The following is a 23,413-nucleotide window of genomic DNA, read 5'->3' as shown; positions in this document are numbered from 1 at the left end:
GTTCCAATTGATTATTTGGTCCACTTTATCTGGTTATCTTATTTATAGTTGAAAATTTTTGTTGGGAAAGAATGATTAACCTAGCTACTTGAATGAGTAATGGTTAAATTTTTGCACCAGTAGTCCAATTACTAGAAAATTGAAAAGTATAAACAAATTCACTTTCAAGTTGAATGGATAAAACTTAGTGACAAAAAGATAATTAATCTAGGTTAAAAGATCATGTTTCAATCAACCTGATTAGTAGCAAATAAGATCCAAGTTTGTGTTTTCAACTTGATAAATAGATTAAGGTACTACAAGTCTATAACCAACCGAACACAAAGCTTAATCCAGACAATCAAAGGTTAACAATGAAGTTAAGTATCATAAAATATACATTGCTTGACATTTCCTTTAGACAAAGTAGAGGTTCCAAGAAAGATTAACAAGTTTATCCAAAAGTTTCAAAAATAATAGTTAATGTTAATATTACCTCCGGTCCAAACTACTTGCAACTATTTCCTTTTTGGGCCGGTCCACATTACTCGCAACTTTCCCATTTCTTTCCTTTTATAGTAAATATTTGGGTGGCAATTGACCAATGTACCCTTACTTTTTTTTAAAAAAAACAACCTTATTAAATTACAAATATAATTTCATTATATTAAACCCCAAGCTTAATTAATAAAACCCTCATCCCCTTTAATTTTCTCTCTCCTCCAACCCCATTTTCATGTTGGCTTTGTGGTGTTAATAGCGATGGGGTTCGTCGGTAATAGTGAAGAGAATGAGGTTTCTCTCTACTCTCCTTCCTCCTGGGTTTCAAATCGGTGGGTTGGGGTTGGTGGTTTTCAAATGGTGGGTTGGGGTTTCAAATCGATGGGGTTGGGGTTGGTGGGTTTCAAATCGGTGGGTTGGGGTTCAAATCGATGGGTTTCGGGGTTGGTGGTTTCAATGTTGGTTGTTTCGGTGTGCTGGGTTGGTGGTTTGGTGGTCATGGCTGATGGGTTTATGGGGGTCGGTGGTTTGGTGGTCGTGGCTGATGGGTTTTTGGGGGTCAGTGGTTTGGTGGTCGTGGCTGGTGAAATCGAGGGTTTTCTGGGGTCGGTGGTTTGCTGGGTTTTGGGGGGTCGGTGATTTTCTGGTCGCACCGATTTCTGGGAGTCGGTGGTTTGGCAGGTTTCTGGGAATCGGTGGTTTTCTGGTTGTGGCGGGTGAAATCGGTGGTTTTCTGGGGGTCGGTGGTTTGTTAGGTTTTGAGGGCCTGTGGTTTGGTGGTCGTGGCTGGTGAAATCGGTGGGTTGGGGGTCGTTGTGTTTCTAGGGTCGGTGGTTTGGTGGTCGTGGCTGGATGGTCGTGGTGGGTTTCTTTTATAAAATTGGGTTGAATCTGTTTTTTTTTTTTTTTAATTACTTGATTAATATTTAAGTGTATACCCTTATCTTTCAATAAACATGCTTAGGAAATTTTACCTCGGCCTCCACAAACCCCCCAAAGTTGCAACTAAATTGGACCGGAGGTAGTACAAGGAATGCAATATAAAGACCAAAAACCAGAAGCTATACTAATGCTTACATAGTAGTGTAATCAATTGCAGAGCTTTTTTGACAATTCAATTGTTCCCTTGCGGAACAGAACTAATTTCGTAGCATGTCTAAACAATAAACAGTAGGGACAAACAAAATTTTACAAGAATTGCATGAGAAGGGGTTCTCTATAAGTTGAAATAATTATGTCAAAAAAAGGAAAAATGTAGAAAAGGGGAAAAAAAAAATGAAATAAGATACACATAGCATAAACCCAAGGTTCCTAATTTGCAGGCTTGCAAAACTCACAACCGCGAAACTTAAACGCTAGCCTCATCTAGCCTTGGTAACTCCATGGGTTCCTGCAGGGCAGAATTGATAGGGAATAGCTCACACTGCGCATATTGTGCCATCAACTGATCAACAAGCACTAGTGCCACCATTGCTTCCACCATTGGTACAGCTGGAACACATTTTTCAGAAAATTATGGAAGGATTAAAAAAAAAAAAATCTACTAACTTCAATTTTTTATTTATTTTTTTTTTAACAATTTTAAAAAAAATTAAATATTTGATTTTCATTCAATTAGTTTTGTTTGTAGAATTGCATTTCAAGGCGTTGCTTTGAAACCCATCATATGCAGGCGATAAGCATACTAGATTTGTGAAGCAAATAGTTAAAAATGGAAGCATACCTCGTGGGACAACACAAGGGTCATGTCGCCCTCGAGCGATAAGTTCTGTATCCTCTTTATTTCTTGTAACAGTATGTTGTTTCTTCTGCAAGACCATAAACCACCAAATTTACTTACATTCTTTTATACGCATTAGGTAAATTTAATACCTCAATAACTAGGGAAAACAATCAGTTTAAATTCAAAAACCGAGCAAAGAACATGAAAGGGAACTCACTGTAATTGTAGAGGTCGGCTTGAAACCTATTCTCATATAAATAGTTTCACCATTGGATATTCCACCCTGCTCATGGAGAAAATACAGCTCAACAATCCCAGGCAATATATGGAGTATCAATACACAGATGAAACAACGATCACATAAAACTAGTAAATGGTTTAACCTGGATACCACCAGAACGATTTGTTTTTGTCCTAATCTTCCCCTGTTCATTCATGTAAAACTCATCATTATGTTCACTCCCAGTCATAAAGGTACCTGCATAAAAACAATTCAAACTCTAATCAAAGAGTTGTAACAGAAAAAGTCAACTTCTCGGTAGGAAATTTTTACATCATCTACCTGCAAAACCACTGCCAAACTCAAAACCCTTTGTTGCAGGCAATGACAGAGCAGCTTTAGCTAGCTCAGCTTCAAGTTTGTCAAAAACTGGTGAGCCAAGTCCCTGGTAGTATATTATTTATTACCAAATTTAAAGAGACATTTAGTCAGTACTAAAATGGGCAAAGCCTTGGAATTTTATAAAAGCTTCTATGAGGATAACAATGGCTCATGGAACTAGTATCACAGGTAGAGCAAAGAGATCTTACACGTGGAGGATTTCTAACTATACAAGTGACAGCACCACCAACGGAATCTCCTTTTACTCGAACTGCATCTATAGCTGCAATCATTTTTTCTGCATATTCTGGATTAGGGCATCTGACAATATTACTTTCTATCTGAAAAGAATTGAGACAAAGAGAAACCTTGTCATGAATAATAGAAATTGACTTCATATCTAATTCCGGAAATTTAACTAACACATAATCATACTTTCTGCAAGGAAAATAAGAAACATAGAGATTGTATATTTCAAGAGTAACAGAATACACCTAAGAAATACACAAATAAAATAATTGTAGTAAATTGATGCAGCAGCTTCCAGTCACCAAACTTCAACTGTATAAAATAAAAGACCCTACATTTACACCCTTAAGCTAGAAGAAATATATAAACTCATCAGCCACTTCCATATGAAATAGCATTGATTGGTTCAAGAAGAAGATATAAGAAAGTGCAATCAGAATTACAGAAGCTTGGTGTTCATATACTTCTTTATGGTGTTTAAGTAACTTCCTGTAAACTAAATCCCCATGGGATAGGCATCAGTAGATATGGCCTTTAGAGGACTAGTGAGATCCACTGGCTGATTAAAGATGGATTCTTTCACTTGTTTCTCAAGCATACCTTCCTCTAGTAGTAACTGCATAAACCAAATATTTGAAACAATTGATTCAGTCTAGAGACCAAAAGTACCAAGATTTCGGCATTCCTCTTGCTTAATCTCTTAATTGGCCAACAGCTCAATTTACATAGAACTGAAGTATCAACTGACTTCTTACAAAGTGTTGCTTGTTTATTTGTTGCAAACGCCCAGTAATTTGGTCAAACTTCACCTATATTATCTCCAATCTGCTACATATTGGCTTATTCACTAGATCACCCAGATTTGGAAAACTGGGAATTGAAACTCAGTAATATACTAATATCAGTCAAATTTCCTCTTTGCTTGTTCCTTTAGTCTGATAAAATTGGAATATTTAAAAATAATAATTCCTGAAAAGAATATAAGAACAGAATCAGTTTTTGCCCATTCTCTATCCTGTCACTCATAAAACCTTGGAGGTTCTACATCTTTGGTCATGGAAGTCAGTAATTTGTGGAAATTACACTTAAGTCAAATATCTGCCACGTCAATAAATCCTTGTGAATGCCCATCCTTAAAATCTTTAACAGAAGTCCTTCAGCAAGAGAAACGGCCAAAAATCTCAAATTGGCTCAATACTACAATTCTAGTCCCAAAGCTAATACCCATTTCTTGCCATTTGTTGCCCAGGTTCAGGTGTATAGATTAACTTGGATTATTGGGGTTTTTGACCTTTTATAATTAAAACAATCACAGAGTTTATGAATCATAATCTCAGACTTATAAGCTAGCAGGGATTAGTCATTGCAAGCTGGCCTTTTTTTTAATTGATCGATTCAAAACAAAGTACTTTGCGACGGATTATCAAAGTGATTACTCACTTGGAGGGAATGTAGGAGCTTGAATTACAATGAGTTAGAAAATACCTATCATGCACGTAATGGTGGAAGAAAATTAAAGTTCTTTCTCTACCAACTAAAATCAATTGCTCTTGATTCTTAAACAGCAAAATGCTGAAATAAGCTTGAAGATGGGAATCCAGAAAAGAATCTAGTAGAGAAAGAGAAATCTCAAGAATTCAGTGTTACAGATTTCTTATATTATATGAAAATCCGTGAAATAATTCAAATTCATATTGAAGCAAGCAGTTTCAAAGTCTAAGCCTGTTACACAGCAGTTTTCAGAATTTCCTGTTTTTTTGCCTGGTCCACCATACATATTTATTCTACAGAATACAGAGTATGAAAAAGGACTATCCCTTGCTTTGAAAACTACACCTTAACCATAGAAAATGTCTTAAGTTTGATGAAGAAACTGAGACAGAATTATATAATGCAGGAAGGATTAATGAATTAATTTCTTTTTTCATCATATATTACCTAAGCTAGAGGAAGATGGTAGTGGATTCATATCCAACAAATAAGATATTTTCAGATTTAAATTCTTTACAACTATGTTCATGTCCTTACTACTACTTAAACAAAATAGGACTTGAGCTTTGATACTACTCAAAACCCATTCCCTCAACTCTATTTCTGAAACATGCAATACTTAACCCAACCCAGCATTTTTCAACCCCGTCTATCCAATTTAAACTAACCTTTCAATTTCCCCAACCCATGACCTTACAATTCCAAAAAAAACTCCACCAACCCCACCCAAACCATAGCTTTATCCAATAACAAGTCCTGGGATTACATTGCGATAGACTCATAACCAAGCCATTGGTGAATTTTAAATCTAAGCTGTAAAAGCTGCGATGCTAGATGAATCAGGGTCTTATTTCGAGTGCGATGAAAAGTGGGACAATGACCGTCTTTATAATCATGCTAAGTACTAGGCCTAAGTGAAATAAGAATTATGGTTTTGAAGATTTTGTTTGGACTAGTGAATGCCTTGAGGAAGAGAATTAGTTAGAAGATAGTAAATGGACCTAAATTTTTATAAATAGTTGGTAAATAGGAAGGAAAAACAGTATCTAAGGAGTTGAAATGCTGAATTAATGTGCTTGAATTTATTTGGGAAAGCTGAGCATCTCAGAAGCATGCATTCATTTAGTTTTTTTGGCATCCTCATTTATTACGTTTGAATGATTTTGAATATCAAAGACTGAGATATAATTTTCTTCTTTACTTTCCTGATTTCAGGTCATGATCCTATCCCATCTCTACTAAAGAGGCGAAGGTGTTATGCCTTGCACAAATCAAACACGATAGGGATTATGCCTTTTCGAACCTCAATGGCGCACTTATAAACCCAAAACATTATGCCTCTATGATAGTTAGACTACTATAATGGCAGAGGCCATAAATAACACAAGCTTTCAGGTAAAACTGGGGTAGATTTAACTTTTAAGATGCAGAGTGAAATCAGTAAATTTTAATATTTGCAGGGTCGAGTGACTTTCAATAGAAAATCAGGTGAAATCTGCACTGCCGTATACACCCAATAACCTATCCTTCGTAAAATTTCCACTGTTGAATTACCAAATTTTATTGAATCTATGTTATTCTAACTCTTCATTTGTATTATGCTCGTTATAAGTATCCAACAAGGATACATAAAGTTTTTCGATGTTTTCCACAACTACACACGAGGCTCCATATCAATAAAGGAGTTTTGCAAAATTACAAAGGTGAATTGGAGTCGTTAAGTAACAATTTTTTATTAAGCAAACAGGCAAACAATTTGATTTTAATGAAATTTATCCTCAACCTGAACCAATACAGATAGTATATAATTTATATTAAACACAATTTCATCAAGGTCAAGTTCTCCATTGAAAATTGGACTCGGGACAGCTGTGTTAGGTGTGTCCATCTTAGCATGCCTTATAAAAAGGTTAACCTGTGAGATTGAATGTCCTAACCATACCTGTTCAAGAGTCAATGTATCATTATCGATAATTCCCTCTGGCAGAACCACCTTGTGCACTTGGGATACGTAAGCAAGAACCTGTAAAGTATCATGTGTCAACAATTAAAGTCGTAAAATAAAGTGAAATATTTAAAACCCATAGGAAAAGAATGAGATAATAATTAATGGTGGAAGTACCAAAAAATGGTCATCTTTATTCTTGCACGTACTACATCAGACAAAAGTCATTTGTATTGACAAATTGGCAATTGTTACATAAATCTAATGCCAACTTGGCTTTTCAAATTTTGAAAGTGACTCAAAAATGTGGCAGGAAACAAGCAAATTATTTGAACAGAATAAAGCTACTTAAAGTCGCATGCCTAATGGGATGCAATAAAGTCACAACAATCCACACGAACCAATTAGATGCAAATGAAAGATTTACCTCAGTTCCAGCGAACTTCTTAAGTATCTTCTTAGCTATGGCTCCAGCTGCAACTCTTCCTATAGTTTCTCTGGCAGAAGACCTTCCACCACCCTGCAATTCCAGTGACAACAATTCAATATTTCACTATATGCAATTTTTCTGAAAAAATAAGATCAAATCAAATCAATTGGAGATTACCTGTACGGATCTAACACCATACTTGAAATCATAAGTTGCATCAGCATGAGATGGCCTATAAGCTTTTGACATTTCGCTATAGTCCTGTTAAGAGAGCAATGCCATAAGTCTTCGTAATTCAATCAAATAAAAAATAAATAAATAAATAAATAAAGAGCTTTGTCACTATAATAAAATTCTTATTATATTATTTTAATGTTTTATACACACTTCTTTTTATTTTCATATGAAACACCTGATTTTTAACTTGGTGACAGTCTGACACACTCTACTGTGATTTATACTCCTAGAAAAAACATATTCATACAGGATCTTGTTACCTAAATCTCAATGACTTTTAATGTACCAATGTTTATTACTTATCGATAATTTAACGTACCAATGGTTCAAGTTATGCACCAACAATTGTGAAAATGAAAGTATTTTGTTTAAAAAACAGAGAGAAAGTGCAATGAAAGGGGAGAATTAAAACTTTAAAAGGCACCCATCCGAACTAAAAAAAAAAAAATCTTAGACACAAATTTGTTTCCACTTAAAATCATTAACGGCCCCAACGTAAATCAAAGACCAAACAAAATATATCAATCAAATGCTATTATGATATTGATATACACATGTAGCATAAGCATATGATCATAATAGTAACAACTTTAAGCCAGTTCTTCTATCAATGTAATAATTATATCATTGTGTATAAGGAAAAGTTAACAACTTACTTTATTTTTTTTAAATGTCATCTTCAAATACTTAAGCAACTAATTCAGTGGCAGGACAATAACCAATAGTATTGCATGTCACGATGGACAATGTGTAATACAATAAAAATTCATTTTACATGTAGCCAGAAATACTTACACCCCCTCTTTGGTCAGTATTAGGTACATTTACTGCAATTGGTGATCCAGTAGTCATTCCTACAAGTTAAAATATCAACATTAAGGTGACAAGTGATAAGAACTAAAATTGCTAAATATTAAAAATCTACATAATTAATTTACCTTCAGCAACTCCAGAAATAATTTTGCAAGTATCTGTCTCTTTCCTTGGGGTAGTAATCCGGCTTTGGCCAGGCCTCCTAAATCACAAAATAAGGGGGAAAAAAAATCAAAAAGTTCCTTGAAATTAACAACCAAAATATATAACAAACAGCACAATAAGAATAATCCACAACACCAACAAAAACAAGGTGAAGCTCAGCAAGAATCCATTAATTTATACCAAAATCAAAAAATAGATACACTTCAATACCACTGAAAGTGTTTCATGAGTGTCTATTGGATGATTCAATAATGACCATTATAATGTAAAATCATACAGTTTTCTTCATTCCAATTCTCGCTTACACATTCAGTCATCCACTATTACGTAAGTATTGAGTCAAGGAAACGGTGCAGTTTAACCTCAATGTCAATTACCTTCTATCAAGATCTTCTTGTAAATCTTCCTCAGATAAGGGAAGTCGAGGTGGGACGCCATCAACCACACAACCAACGCCGCCACCATGTGATTCACCATATGTTGTAACACGGAAATAATTTCCATATGTACTTCCAGCAGCTTGAACTTCTGTGATGAACAAAGCAGAATGATAATTTCTACTAAGTTACTGCTTGTTTCTAATACACAAAAAGATATAGCTAAAATTTACAAAGTATTTACTAGGAATAGTTGATGTGTTCAGCTCAACAAAAATTTTAAAAATAAAAATATAAACAATATCATTGCCTTTACTTCAACTTCTATCATCTAGTGTTAACATTCACATGCCACAAGATGAAGTTCAATCCATCCATGAAGTTTTCATAAGGGTCTTCTCTATCCCTTCTTCTACTTTACAATTGATTCCCCTTGGAATTGTCAAGATCAAACACATGAAAGTTACATAAGTATATCCTTTTACTTCCAACTAGTTTCTTACTCATTTTTTTATTTTTTTTTCTTCCTAAACAAGCTGCAATAGAGCATCCCATATTCCGTAAGGCCGTAAATTGTTGGCTATCGTCATAAACATCACCTTGTACCTCTCAATAAAAAAAATGTCAAAGAACCCATGTTTTAATCCCGAGGAAGAATCAAATCTTCAGAGTTCTTCATTAACACTCCTACCATTAGCTATAGATTTCCTAAATTCTAGTTTTTGCAAATTTTCTTTCTAAAATAAACCTTGCCAATATTTATTCAACCGTGTACTAAAAAATATAATCACGTGATCTTGTTAGACTCATTTCAATAATGCCTTCACTAAACTTCAACTCCGTATACCATTCACATGCCACAAGACTCGTGGGGACTTCTTTCTATGTCGCACTTTCAAAAAGTTAAATGTAAATCCTGAGCAAGACGAGGCCACGGTTACCACCTTTGTTTCATTACACAACAAACTCGTACAAATCAAGGTCAAATTCTGGCCCCTATTTTTTTACAAAACATTATATATAATATCAATAAACACAACAAACAATCAGTCATAAACAAAATCAGCCATATAGATTGATATATCTATTTTCTGTGCTGTTTCAAACACTATCCTTAGAATTATCAAAAATCAAAGTTAATACCTGCCAAAACACTTTCATACATATCATCATTTATCTTGCTCAAAAGTCAAAACTATATCAAAAAGTCAAATGACTGCGCTTCTCTCCTACTCTTAACTTAATCAAACATATTGCATCAAAATTGTAATCAATGCATATTAAATTTCAATATTACTACAAATTGTGATTCTAGCAGCAAAAATTAATCAGTCAATCAGATATAAGCAATTAAAATACTGAAAAACAGCAAAATGATCCAAAAAATTACCAAATTTCCCAGATTTTCGGCGGAAAGAGATTTGAGCAGGAGGAGACGATAATTTGCGAAAGCCAGAATTAGCAGATCCGAGCGCATTCGAAGTTGCAGAACCCAAGAATTGTTTGGAAGAGAGAGAAGACGCCATTGAAGGTCGAAGCTTAGAGAAAAATAATTGAATTGTGGGTTGGAGTAGTAGAAAAGAAGAGATGTATTTGGAAATGAAAGAGGATGAATAAATTATGAAGTTAGGCTAATTTATTTAGTTGGAATTTATTTGGTTGGATTTATTTAAGTTTGTGAATGGAGGGGGTTGGTGAACATGAGAGGGTAGGTAAGTGGGTAGTTACAGGTTTGCCGTCGTGCCTTGTTCTCGTTCATTTTCTGCCACAATTTCGACCTTTTCAACTTGAGCCTAATCGACTACAATATCCAAAATTCTATGACCATGTTTGGTAACAGCTTATTGGGGGAAAATTGCCCAACTTTAGCTGATTGACTAGTCAAATAAGTTAATACTAGTGTTTGGTAGCAATTAGCATTTAGCAAGCTTATTTATCTCAATAAGTTAATAGCTTATTGGTGGCTTGTTTTATCTCAAAGGGCTGCCACGACAGTTGGCCTTCTGGCTTTGTACAAGGGTTGATGTGAGTAGAAAATGCATGTTGACTGTTGATGGACAAGTGTTACCATTGGACCCAATTCAAGTCCATTGGGTGTTGGGCCTTCCATATGGTCCTAAAGTAGTACCGAAGAAGGTGGTGAACTAGGAGTTGGAGGATAGACTCTGGAACACATATAGCACAAAAACAACACGCGGGACTAGAGGCATAACTAGGAAGACACTTGTGCAATATGTGGAGGGAAATTTTGCGAACAACTACCATTTAAATGACCACTTTTGAGAACAACTACCATTTAAAATTTTCTTTTAAAAAAACTACCACAAAAACACAAAAAGTTTGAGTAGCACTACCACATTTATTGTTTCCGACAAGCATCTCCGTTTTTGGGGCATATTTTATAAAATTTCCCTCAAAAAACCCAAATTAAATGATAATATTGCACTACATTGACCCTTAATTAGATTATACACTTCAATTGCCCCAAATCCCCCAATTTCATAAAGCCCTTAATTTAATTGTTTGACCATAAACCCTAATTTTAAGATTTAATTGAGAAATTAAATAAACTATAATGCAAAATTAAAGATAATTGATCTATAATTGTGTTTAACTATCGAAATCTCTTGTTTTCTATAACACAATTGATTGAAATTTTATAAACTAGGCTTTCTCAACCGAAAATTCTTCCCGAAAAATTAAACATGGTAGTGCTACTCAAAGTTTTTGTGACTTTGTGGTAGTTTTTTTAAAAGAAAATTTTAAATAATGGTAGTTGTTCTCAAAAGTGGTCATTTAAATGGTAGTTGTTGGCAAAATTTCCTATCTGGAGGGTCCTTGTGTGGATGAAGATGAGTTCAAGAAGGTGTTTCTAATGTATGTTTTGAGTGTACTCTGTTCATCGACATGCCATCGTATGAAGAAGCAATTTCTTCAGGGTGTATCAGTGGCAGACAATGCTCCTCTGTATAATTGGTGTGAGTTTGTGCTTGATGAGCTAATGAAAGCTCTAGGGCAGTTTAGCAAAAGGTTTTATGGTGATAATCTTAATTTTAATGCAAGTAGTGGTGGATTTACCTTGCTCTTGGCGGTAAGTTTAATTCAAATTGCAATGATAGATATGATGCTGATATCAATGAGTGTTTAATAACAGGCTATGTAAATTTGTAGGTGTTTTATTTGGACCGGCTTAATTGCTCACCCCTTAAATGGGGTGAGTTTCCTAGGATCAAAGTGTGGTCGAGGTAGGAGATGAACAAGGCTTCATCTGCTGATCAGTTTGATAGTGGTGATTATGGAGCCCTTGGTGTGAGTGTTTACAAACTTTATACATACACATATGTTGTAGTTACAAATGTGTTTGACTAACCATTTGTGTTAATTTTTTGCTAGTGTGTTAATGTGAATTATGGGCGGGATCACCCCTTAAAGGCAGGAGACATCTTACCTTGTAGGAGTAATCTTACCTTGTAGGAGTAAAAGATCAAAAGATTGTGTTGAGGTTTGTCTTTCTTCATAACTGTTTAGTGTTTGTGATTGAGGGTTGTGTGTTGATGATAGTCTGATTTTGTGATTTATTAATCTGTTTACTTAGGTTCTAAATGCTTTGAAGAGTGTGTTGAATGTTGAAGTGGATGTTGAACCGGATGAAGAGGAAGTAGATAGTAATCCCAAATCTATGAAGAGGAGAAGAATGGCAACCACCGATCAGCCGTTTGGTCGTGCTCCAAATTTAGGAGAAGGTTATTACATCTTCTCCTAAATCTATGTAGTAGTTAGATGTTTTAAAAAAGTATAAATTTTACAACTTGCAATCTGATTTTGTGATCATTTTGATCATATACGCAGCCAATCCAAAAGTTATGGATAATTTGGCTCAGGTGAAGAATGTGCAAATTATTGATGCAGACCCGGCGGGTGATTTGTAGAAGTCGACTAATGAGGTGGGGAATGTTGTGAAGGAGTTCAATTCTAACTCACTTGATAAAGATTTTTATCAAGTACAGAGTGAAGAGATTTTGTCAAACTCAAACGTAGATGTTGGACCGTTAGTGTGGACTATTACGCAATCTAGTCCATTTAATGGTGATGCATCTGCTCCTAATCATCAGTACATATTGATTGAGAATCCAATTAACCAGTACAGGGGACCTAAGTATACTTTGAGTAATGACTGCTTAAATTCTTCTGAAACCAATGTGTTTGATGGTATGTTCTCAAACATTAGGTTGGATAGCCCCCCAATTTGTGGTCAGGAGCAGGGAGTGGGTCAGCTCAAGGGAGTGGATAAGGAACAGGGAGAGGATAAGGAGAAGAAGGAAGATAGTTTATCTAAGGACAAAGGAGAGCAGAAGGAGATTTGGCAGCAGACATTGGAGAAGGATAAAAACTACACTAGAGAGGTATTGGATAAGGAGAAGGAGAGAGAGACTAAGAATGAGATAGATAATGAGATAGATAAAGAGAAGGAGAATGAGAAGGAGAAAAATGAGGAGAAGGAGAATGAGAAGGGGAATGAGAAGGAGAAGGAGAATGATAATATGAATGAGAAGGTGATTGAGAAGGAGAATGAGTATGTGAATGAGGTGAATGAGAACGAGAAAGAGAGTGAGAAAGTGAATGAGAATGTGGAGGAGAAAGAGAATGAGAAGGAGAAAGAGAATGAGGAAGAGAATGATAAGGTGGATGACAAGAAGACTGATAAGGTGAATGACAAAGAGACTGATAAGATGAATGACATGAAGAATGATAAGGTGAAGGGTCGGGAAGGACAGGAGAAGTGATTGGAGAATGGGAATGGTCCTGAATTATCTGATGATGGGGGGTTGCAGGAGATTACATTTGAATCTGAAGATAAACCGGTAACCCCATTAAAGCTCCAAACCGCTACATAAAAGGAGATGTTGAGGAGGAAAACTGAGTGTTGTAGGAGCCAAAGGAAGATGGTTGGGGTTCAAACACTGCTAATTGACTATGTTACACACTGGAGGCCAAAATATATTCGTAGGTTCTAGGAACCATTACTCCAGTATGTCATGGATAATTCATCCGGACGGCTACGGAGCCTGGAGTGAGTCCCTAGTTAACCAATTACTATCTTAGCCTCTTTCATGTCACCAATTTGATTTTATGCTAATGTACTACTTTTTAGCCAACTATGCTAAGCATTGATGGGCATATGGTGAAGTTGAATTTATGTGGAATGCTTGCTAGCTGTGTGGGAGCGGTTTGCGATCAGGTGACTATTTTAATTCTTACTTTAGAGCTCTAAACTTACTAATGTTTGTCTCATTTTGACATTTGCTATGGTTTTATGTAATCTAGTATGTTAGGGTTCCCAGCAAAATTTATGAAAAGGTCTGGGATAAGCAATTTGCTGGTAAAGTAGGCGTTTCATGCTAGATCCATCATTTAAAGTAAGTTGCATACCCAACTTCATATTTTCCTATAAGTTGGAATGTGGCTTATGTAATTTTGATTTTGTTGTATTGTCCTGCAGACTATGGTACTAAACACTAAAGGAGTGACTCAGAAAATTCAAAGGACTATCAAGGCTTATTGCAAACATATGATGGAAACCCCCACTAACAGAGTCAATGCGGTAAAATGCTTTAGATAATAAGTATGCTTTAGAAGTTATCTTTGAGCTGTGTGTTTGTAAGGTTTGGATAGATATTGAACTGCATCTCTTGGTATATAATCACCAGGTTTTTGTTCCTATATGTCGAGATGGTCATTGGTGGTGTGTTGCATTTTCGATGAACAGGGAAGAGGTTATTGTAATCGACTCCTTAGAGACAAAAAATGCATGTGACACTAGGAGTCTGGAGGTTCATCAACTGGTGAAGCATTTGAACTCTCATGGTCATTTGTTATGTAGATAAATTGCAATGTAATTACATGAAATACATCCAACTATCATAATTTTTGCAAGCTGTTGCAATGGATCTATTATTTCAGAGCATGGACCCTTGGCAAACTGGAACCGCTACAGATTGGCGAAGGTCATCTTTAGAAATGGAGCAACAAGGAGATATGTATGCTGTTGATATTACCCTCTCAAATTTATACAATGATCGATATCTATTTTGCTAATTGTTCATAGCTTGACATAATTTACTTGTCAAACAGACATAGCTGCGAGTGCACATGATAATAGCGGTCAAACGTAATGCTCACAAATTCCTTATAATTATGCCTCACGTAAGTTTTTTTAATCTAATTTTTTTTAATTTTACTAATTTTACACTCAGTACACTCTTTACTGTTGTGTGTTCACTTTTAAATTGATTGCACTATGGTTTGAAGGTTGAAGACATGTTGTTGGAGAGGTCTTGGATCCTTTGTGAAGATCTGCTATCGAAATTCAATGAATCGCGCAATGATGTCTTCGACATTATCAAGCCCCTGGTTTTGTAAAGCTCATTCCCTCATTTTTTGATGTCAATATTTTGCATCCCTGTTTATAATCACGGTTGGAAATTATATTTTTTTTGGTACAAGTTTGTGGGTTTTTTTTATGTTTTAATCAGTGTCCTATATATGCTGGAAATCAGTGTCCTTTTTTTTGGTGGAAACTGATTTTTTGAATAGTGTTTAGGGATCACAATTTTTGCTCCATTTTTAGACAGTGTTTAGGGCTCACAATTTATGCTCCTTGTTGTGGTAGTATAATAATTGTTGTTCATGTTATGTTGGTGCTTACTACTTGGACAGTTGATTTGTTGGGAAATATTCAACTATCAATACTATATTACTTGTTGATTTGATATGGTGTTCAATGTTACTTCTTGGTAGCAAGACTATATTGATATTGCTCTTTACATGTGTTTATAGTGTTTTGGGTTGTCTAAACCATGGGAGAGTCATCTTGGCTTGGTTTATTTGCTAAGGTTTCTGACTTTTAAGGAATTTTGGCCCTTTTTGTGGTATATTTATGTACACTTTGTTTAATTTTGTCAAATTTATTGAAGTCAAAGTTTTAAGTATTTGTTAGGTATTTAGGCTTAGTGTTCAATTTGGACTACGTGATCCATTTAGGTACTTGATAGGTATTTGGGCTTAGTGTTCTATTTGTGCTTATTGTTCAAATTAGGTATTTCTTAAGTATTTGGGCATAGTGTTCATTCGGCCCAATCTTAGTTTAATATTAGTGGTCCAAAATTCCCCTTAATGTGTGATTTTATCTTACCTCAAATCAGACTGATATATTTACGTACATTGCATCAATTTTATTTTCTTCAATTTTTTTTTAAAATCATTTGAAAAATTTATACATTTATATCATTTTATACTTTATCAAGATTTAATGATGTGACTTGTTTTTTATTTTAAGTCATATCATCCACTTGTGTGTATCTATTTTACTATTGGAATCATCATCTATTTTCTATCTTAATCATCTGCAATATCAAGATCCTATGTCCAATACATACTATTCAAAATTTCACCTATTTTTGTCTTAATTTATTTCTTGTATTTTTTTTTTTGTGATCAACTTTAATGACTTGAACTGTTTGCATAGGTATTAGTGGACCATTTTATGCCTAATAAATGACAAATTCATATCATCTTTTAATATTAGCATCATTATTTACAATTTTATATCATCATCTTTTTTTATTTTTTTTAAACATGTTCTTATCAAATTTGATGAACTGAACTGTTAGCATATTGTTATGACTGGGCCATTTTTGACTCATACCTTATTCTGATCAAATTTAATGAATTAAAATTATATATTTTTAATGAAATAATGAATTAATTTTGATCATCAATTTGATGAATTCTGATCAAATTTTTTACTCTAGTTTCAGCTAAGTAATGAATATCTGATCTAATTTTATGTTCTTTTCATCTTTTTAATTTCATTATCATCTATTATATCATCTTCAGATAATATCATCATCTTAATCTACCTTTTTACTAAATTACTAGTAAAATTCTTTACATTAATAAGTTCATAGACCTTCAACATAATTACATCATCCTTCATTGTAGAATAACTACTAACAATACTAACATTATAAGAACTACTTAGGTACATAATTTTAGAACTAAAATAGAACTTAGAAATTAGAAATAACATCACTTGGTTAGGACTACTATATTTTCATAGCTACACTAACTTAAGAACTTGAACACCATCACCTCCTTGAACACCATCTTGAACACCATCACCTTGAACTTCATCACCTGTAGTACTCTAGGTTAAATGCTATGTTGTCTCCTCTTTTTAATCTTTGTTGTTCAATGTGAGCCCACACCACTGCACCATCTATGAGTCCCTCTTCTGTAGTAGTTTTCTGGTCGTTTAAGTCTTCTCCATTGTACCAAAGTCGTACCCGCTGCTCACCGACATTGTGCTTGATCCCCCATTTGACGTAAATGTCTTTGATTTTTGTTTCATTTCTCATCACAAACTGATTGGATTCACGACCTCCGAAAGAAACAGTACAAATGGTGATATGCTTCTGATTGTGGGTTGGAACGTTGTTGGGGGTTCGACCGCTAGTGGATTCCCGTGCTGTACATGTCCAAGGAAAAATTAGAATATAGTTGATTTAAAGTTTAATGGTTAGACATGCAATACAAACGCTAGCACCGATTACCTTATCATATGCTAGCACAGTTTCACGCCGATACATCCCTACTTGGAACAGAGTTTCATCAGGTGAGAGCAGACGTTCCCTCCAGTACAAACGCAAGTCCTTAGGCCTTACACCAACTTGTTTCGCGTACTCGTAGTAGATGCTATGGAACGGTTGTCCACACTCATCACCATTGGTTGCCCACCATCATCGACATCACCTCCCTTGATTAACAGATCACACTTCTAAGTTGGTGACTGATCTTATATCACAACATCATCATCTTGTTCGTCTGTTAAGTCTAGTGACTCATCAAAATCACTATCCCAATCTGCTATGGAAACTTATTTGTGGAGATGAAAAGGAAGTGAAGAGAAAATGAAAAAAGGAAATGATAAGGAAATGACTTTTAAAGAACTTCACCTTTATTTATACTATTGGAGAGGAAGAGTGTCAATTTTTTTTTTTACGGTAGGGATTAGAGTTTTTTAGGGGTTGGTGGGAGGGTAATTAATTGCTACTACACATTTATTAATTGCTTTTATGAGTGTTCTAGCATAGTTAAATCCTCTTGTTATATAAGTGTCTACTCAGAATTAACGTGTGACATAACATTTAAATGCATACTACGATAATTTGAAGTCGCATATTAGGCAATTTTAAGTTGTAAAATTACCCGGTATTATGCCAATATTAATAACATCACTTCAAGGGTTACATATTCCATATTAAAGACTATTATTAAACATTGATTTCATTACATTACAGTTAAGCCATACTACTCAAATATTACAATTTTAGTTTTTACTCCGTATTACTATTTTATGAAGATTTTTAAAGACTATTATTAAACATTGGTTTCATTACAATAGTAGCCAAACTCTAATATTGTTAATTTAATACTACGATAATTTAACATTACCATAATTATAAACATCGATACCACTACAACAACTTAATTTTCATTATAACACTACATTAATCCAAGCTACCACTCATCTCCACTATCTGAGCTCTTGTACTCGTCAGATTCACGTCCGGAATCCGAGCTACCCCATTCACGCTCTAATAACTTCTTCCCCAAATTTTCAAAAGCATCCTGAATATTCTCAACATAACCTTGGGGGAAATATGTGGTCTTTATAGGTAAATTATTTACAATTCCATTTGCGATTGTAGGGTCTATATCATTCAAATTGCACATGTAGAGTATAAATTCCTTATACTCCCCCTCATTTTCGTTGAATAGCTTACAAAAGTCTTCATCCCCAAAACGAACCCAATTCACAATTCCCTTAGGTTTTTTTTCTCTTCTTCTCCATGATCAGCCTGCTCCTGTTTTCCGACACCTTGTTCATCTCCTTCCGCTTTCTCTTTTACAGCATCCAAGTGCAATGTTGAGAATTCCCTCCTAAAAGTCACTAAAGCCCATGCTCAACCACCATATCTTCTGTAACACCCCAATAATTCTCCCTTTTCCAAACCACTTACTTTATATAAAATAGGGGAGAACCATTGACATGTTACCGCCACGTGTTAAAACGTTAAGGCTTTATCAAAGTATCGCAGCGGAAAATCAAACTTAAGTCTTTAAAATAACATAGTTTAGAAAATCAATAAGTCAAAGCTTACAAATTGGAACCATATAAGACCCTTATTTAAAACCAAACTAATATTCAAAATCCCAAAACATTATTAAAATAGTAAAACATAAATAAATTAAACACAAAGAACGAATACTCTCAATCACACCAATCCCTTGACAATGCGTATGTCAAATCCCCGAACTTCACATCATCAAGCTAACCTGTGCAATACTGCTCCTCAATAATACAAGTGCAATAATTGGATCATCACAGGGTCATTGAAAGGCGAAGGCCATGACCAAAAGAAAACACACACAAAAGCACGCAATTAGCAAAGATGAGTACATACAAGCTACAACGTACAAAACCTAGCATGCTTAATTAATTATAATAAATAAACATACAACACGAATTCATTAATCAAGACTCCACACTTAGACAATTCAATTGACTCAACATACTTACTAATTAATTCCAAACACTTGACTCTATATTTAATTAGATTAATTTAGTTTGGAGTAAGCAATAGACTAGGTTGTCCAATCCACCAAATCATTTTGGTCCCAAATGACCATTTGAAATAAAAATTTAGGGCGATGCAAGAATGGGCGCGACTCCATTCTCACAAAGTTAGTCTAGGATCCCATCTAACTTTCATTATAAAATAAAATTTAAATACCAAAAGAGAAGAGGACATTTTGATCAAACAAGCCTCGAAAAGCCACGGGCTACCACCGTGTACCCCAACCCATAATTGTCATTACTCTAGAAGTGCACGCTTTCCAGAGTTTTATCGTTCATCCATGTTTCACTTTACGTGACTACAATTTTAATTAATATCCGACTCATTCAAGTAGACCATACATAACAATCATACATCAATTCACTTTTGATCTTATTTAGGACAATGGTGATCACATCACAAATTGACCTTTAATTCCATTAAACTTTCAAATTATCCAAAATTGTTGAACATAGTCAACTCACCTAGCCATTTCGGCTTAATCCACCTTTACTCAACATGCTAACAAGTTATGATTGAGTAATAAATAAATAATACTAACCTTGTGGAATAATTAATAAATTCATTCCACTTAAACCATTCAATTCCAATCCTTTAATAATCTAAATGTGGTTAGCAAACCAATCCAATAAAATATGTTTGTATCAACATTCAATACAAACAATTAATCTAATATAATTCCACATACTTGTATCCATAATTCCATACAAGCATAATTAATTCACCAAAACATGCCTCATACTTGTTGATGTGTTCATTTTATATATATATTTATCCCCGTCCCTTGGTCGTAATTAGTAGTGTTTTTGGCTCTTCCGAGCCACTTTTGTTACTAATTTGTGTTTTCCAGTGCTTTGGTAGTTTTGCTTGAGTTTTGTAGGAATTTGCGTACTTGGAGCATTTTCCCGGGCTTTTAGAGGAGCATCTACAAGTATTGGAAGACCGCGACCGCGTTCGATAGCCCAAGGCCGATTGGAGGGATCAAATCGGTGATTAAGGGCTCGGTTATGAAGATTTGAGGACTTGGGCCAAGTTCGGAGGCCCAAGAGTTGGAGATTTCGAAGCCCAAGAGCATCGCCCAAGTCCACTCTCTCCGCCCGGAGGCGCGCCCGGCCGGGCGGGCCAAATCAGTACGCGCCCGGTGCACGCGCCCGGCCGGGCGCGAGAAGCTACTTGAAGAGACAAAAGGCGGGCCCGGTCGGGCGAGCCCTTGCCCGACCGGGCGCGTGTTGTTCCTCAGCGACGATTAGCTTTCCGTTTTGTTTTGTTTTAGCGTTAACTCTTGCTTAGTATTAATGTAATTCTATTAGGCAAGATTGATCTATCTCTCTTCATTATTATTATTACTCTAGTTTTAGTTTTTCTCTTCCTTCTCTCTACTTAACTTTCTCTCTCTAGATTTTACTTTCCTTCTTGTTCCTCAACACTTTTGTAATTCCGCCGTCTTGGTACGATTTCTTCCTTAATTAATCTCAGTATTTTATTCTTTCCAATTTCCTTCATGTCTTGTTTTATTATTATGTTTTGTTTAGTTTTGATTATGTCCGAGTAGTTTAATTCTAGGGTTTATGGGGATCCATAATTAATATGAAGGGGTAATTTATTATTATTGATTATTGACTTTGCATGATAATTTCTTATTGAATTGTTTTAATTCTTTGCAATTAGATTATGAATCGAGCAGATGTAATTTGATTGTGAATGTTTAGCAATATTGAATTGATGAATCGAGCAGATGTTAATTTAATATTAAAGGCTATTTTCAATAGGAACTTAGATCTAGTAAATTGCGAGAGCCTGTTAGATCTATGTTGGTTAGTAAATTGCGAGAGCCTGTTAATCATGTTATTTGTGCAATGTTGATTGATTGATTGTTATGTTTTATCCCGGAATATTAATTATTGGTGAACCTGTGACCCTAGGCCTTCTTATATTTGATTTTCTCCCTAAACTTAATCTCCATAGGATAGTTTCACATTAAATACAACAAATTGGTTACCTTGATAATTTAGACTATATTAATTATTTAGGAGTAGAAAGACCAGTTTCCCTGTGGATTCGACCCTACTTCCCTATCTACTTTAGTTAGAGGATTTAGGTAATTCTTTTGATTAGGTGATACGACTTTAGCCTGTCAAAATTTGGCGCCGTTGCCGGGGAACGAACCCGGGTCACCCGCGTGACAGGCGGGAATACTTACCACTATACCAAAATTTGGCGCCGTTGCCGGGGAAACGGTTTTATTTTTATTTCTATTTGTTTTTATAGTTTAGATTATTTTTCTCTTTTGCCTCAAGGGACATTAGTTCTTTGAGGTAGTACTAATATCTGTTTTTTTTTAGTTCTTTGTTTATGCCCAGGTGTTCCAGATCAGGTTACATTCCGTTCGATCCTGAGATCGAACGCTCGTTTCATAGACAAAAGAATCTTTACAGGCAGATCTTAGCAGGTTCCGGGAGTAGTAATATTCCTGGAAATCCATTACCTACCTCTAGTGATTCGGAGCATTCTTCTGATTCAGAACTAGAGATGGGTACACCACCTCCACCTTGTAAGCTTAGCGATTATTCGCAACCATCGCTGACAGATTTTCCGCATCTTTCTCCTACGCCCGATCTCGAGGGAGTCCAGTTCGAGATCAAGCCCCAGTTCATAACGATGATAGAAAGAAAGCAATTCAGTGGAGCGAAGGGTGAAGATCCTAATCTTCACATTGCAGATTTCTGTCAATACTGCAATACTATTAGGCAGAATGGGGTAACGCAGGATCAAATCAGGGAGATTCTTTTTCCCTTTTCTTTATGTGGAAAAGCTAAATTATGGTTTAATGGTTTGAATAGAGCTGCACTTGGTATTACTAACTGGGAAACTCTTGCGTTGAATTTTTATAACAATAACCCTGCAGAGAAAACAGCTTTATTAAGAAGTGCCATCCAGAACTTTGCCCAGGAGACAGATGAAGCATTATATGAAGCTTGGGAAAGATTCAAAGATCTGCAGAGGGAGTGTCCCCACCACAATTTGGCGAAGTGGCAACTGATTCAAGCTTTTTACAATGGATTAGGAAATGCATCTAGGACAATTTTAGACTCCGCAGCTAGCGGTAGATTTATGAATTTAAATGTTGATGATGCAGGTCAGGTTATTGAAGATATGGCAATCCATAATTCCCAATATGGGAATGCTAGAGGTTTTGCTAACAAGGGCAAGCATCATGTTGATTCAGTCACTCTATTGCAAGCCCAGCTTACTTCTATTTGTCGGAAATTAGATAATCTTACCACTAACAATTCTAATTCTGTTGCTAATGTTTCTGCTGTTGCTAATAATGCTAATGATGCTTTTTGTGAAAATTGTGGAAGTGTAGGTCATTATGAACAAGATTGCAGGAGTTCAATGGAGCAAGTTAATGCTTTCCAAACTTACAAGCAAAATAACCCATACTCCAATTCCTACAATCCTGGCTACCGGAACCATCCCTACCTATCTTACCGTAGCACTAATGTTCAAAATCCGCCACCTCCACAACAACCACAACAAGCACCCCCTCCACAGCAGAAATATTACCATCCTCATGCCAATCAGAAACCCCCATCACAACCCCCTACTACATCTTCTGACCCTGCTTTATCAGAAATTAGGGCAATGCTGACTAATATGCAAAAACATATGGAGAGTAGAGACCAACAGATTGACTCTATTATAGCCCATAATAAAGTCATGGACACCTAAATTGCCCAATTGACCTCTACCCTTCAATCTCGTCAGCAGGGAGCTTTACCAGCGCAGGGAATGCAACCAACGGATCATGCAAATGCAATCACCCTAAGGAGTGGTTCACACTACGATGGGCCCCAAATGCCCAAAGAGGATGAACCTGAATTATCTGACATTGCTAATCCTGATTCCTTTGTACCAATTTCCCCTGCAGGGCTGCAGGGTAAAATTCCTGATGCTAATATTTTTGATGATTCATTGCAGGGTACAACCCCAGGGAAGGATGCACCCCAGGAGAAGAGTAGGGAAGCACCACCAGTTATCAAGCTACCTTTTCCCAACCGTCACTTGAAGACTAAGTTGGATAAACAGTTTTGTAAGTTTTTGGAGGTTGTTAAAAATTTGCAGGTAACAGTTCCTTTCACAGAACTTATTACTTAGGTTCCTGCATATGCTAAATTTATGAAAGACATTCGGACTAGGAA

At 35.5% G+C, this 23,413-nt stretch overlaps 1 protein-coding gene across 1 annotated transcript; it reads right to left on the bottom strand.

Moving 5' to 3' along the window:
• Positions 1-1,549: 1,549 nt before the first annotated feature.
• On the bottom strand, positions 1,550-10,225 carry LOC145593572 (chorismate synthase 1, chloroplastic-like). The gene is made up of 13 exons (XM_081649841.1): positions 9,902-10,225; positions 8,512-8,662; positions 8,095-8,171; positions 7,952-8,010; positions 7,097-7,180; positions 6,917-7,009; positions 6,487-6,567; positions 3,014-3,145; positions 2,766-2,868; positions 2,587-2,681; positions 2,421-2,486; positions 2,204-2,288; positions 1,550-1,971 (listed from the first exon to the last, which is right to left on the bottom strand). Exons 1-13 carry the CDS (start codon positions 10,035-10,037, stop codon positions 1,829-1,831), a joined length of 1,305 nt encoding a protein of 434 aa, XP_081505967.1. The 5' UTR covers positions 10,038-10,225; the 3' UTR covers positions 1,550-1,828.
• Positions 10,226-23,413: the final 13,188 nt, after the last annotated feature.

Source organism: Chenopodium album, chromosome 19 (assembly GCF_948465745.1).
Source record: "Chenopodium album chromosome 19, dcCheAlbu1.1, whole genome shotgun sequence".
NCBI classification, from domain to species: Eukaryota; Viridiplantae; Streptophyta; class Magnoliopsida; order Caryophyllales; family Amaranthaceae; genus Chenopodium; species Chenopodium album.
The sequence above is the reverse complement of the archived record's forward strand: the minus strand, read 5'-3'. Positions and strand labels throughout refer to the sequence as shown.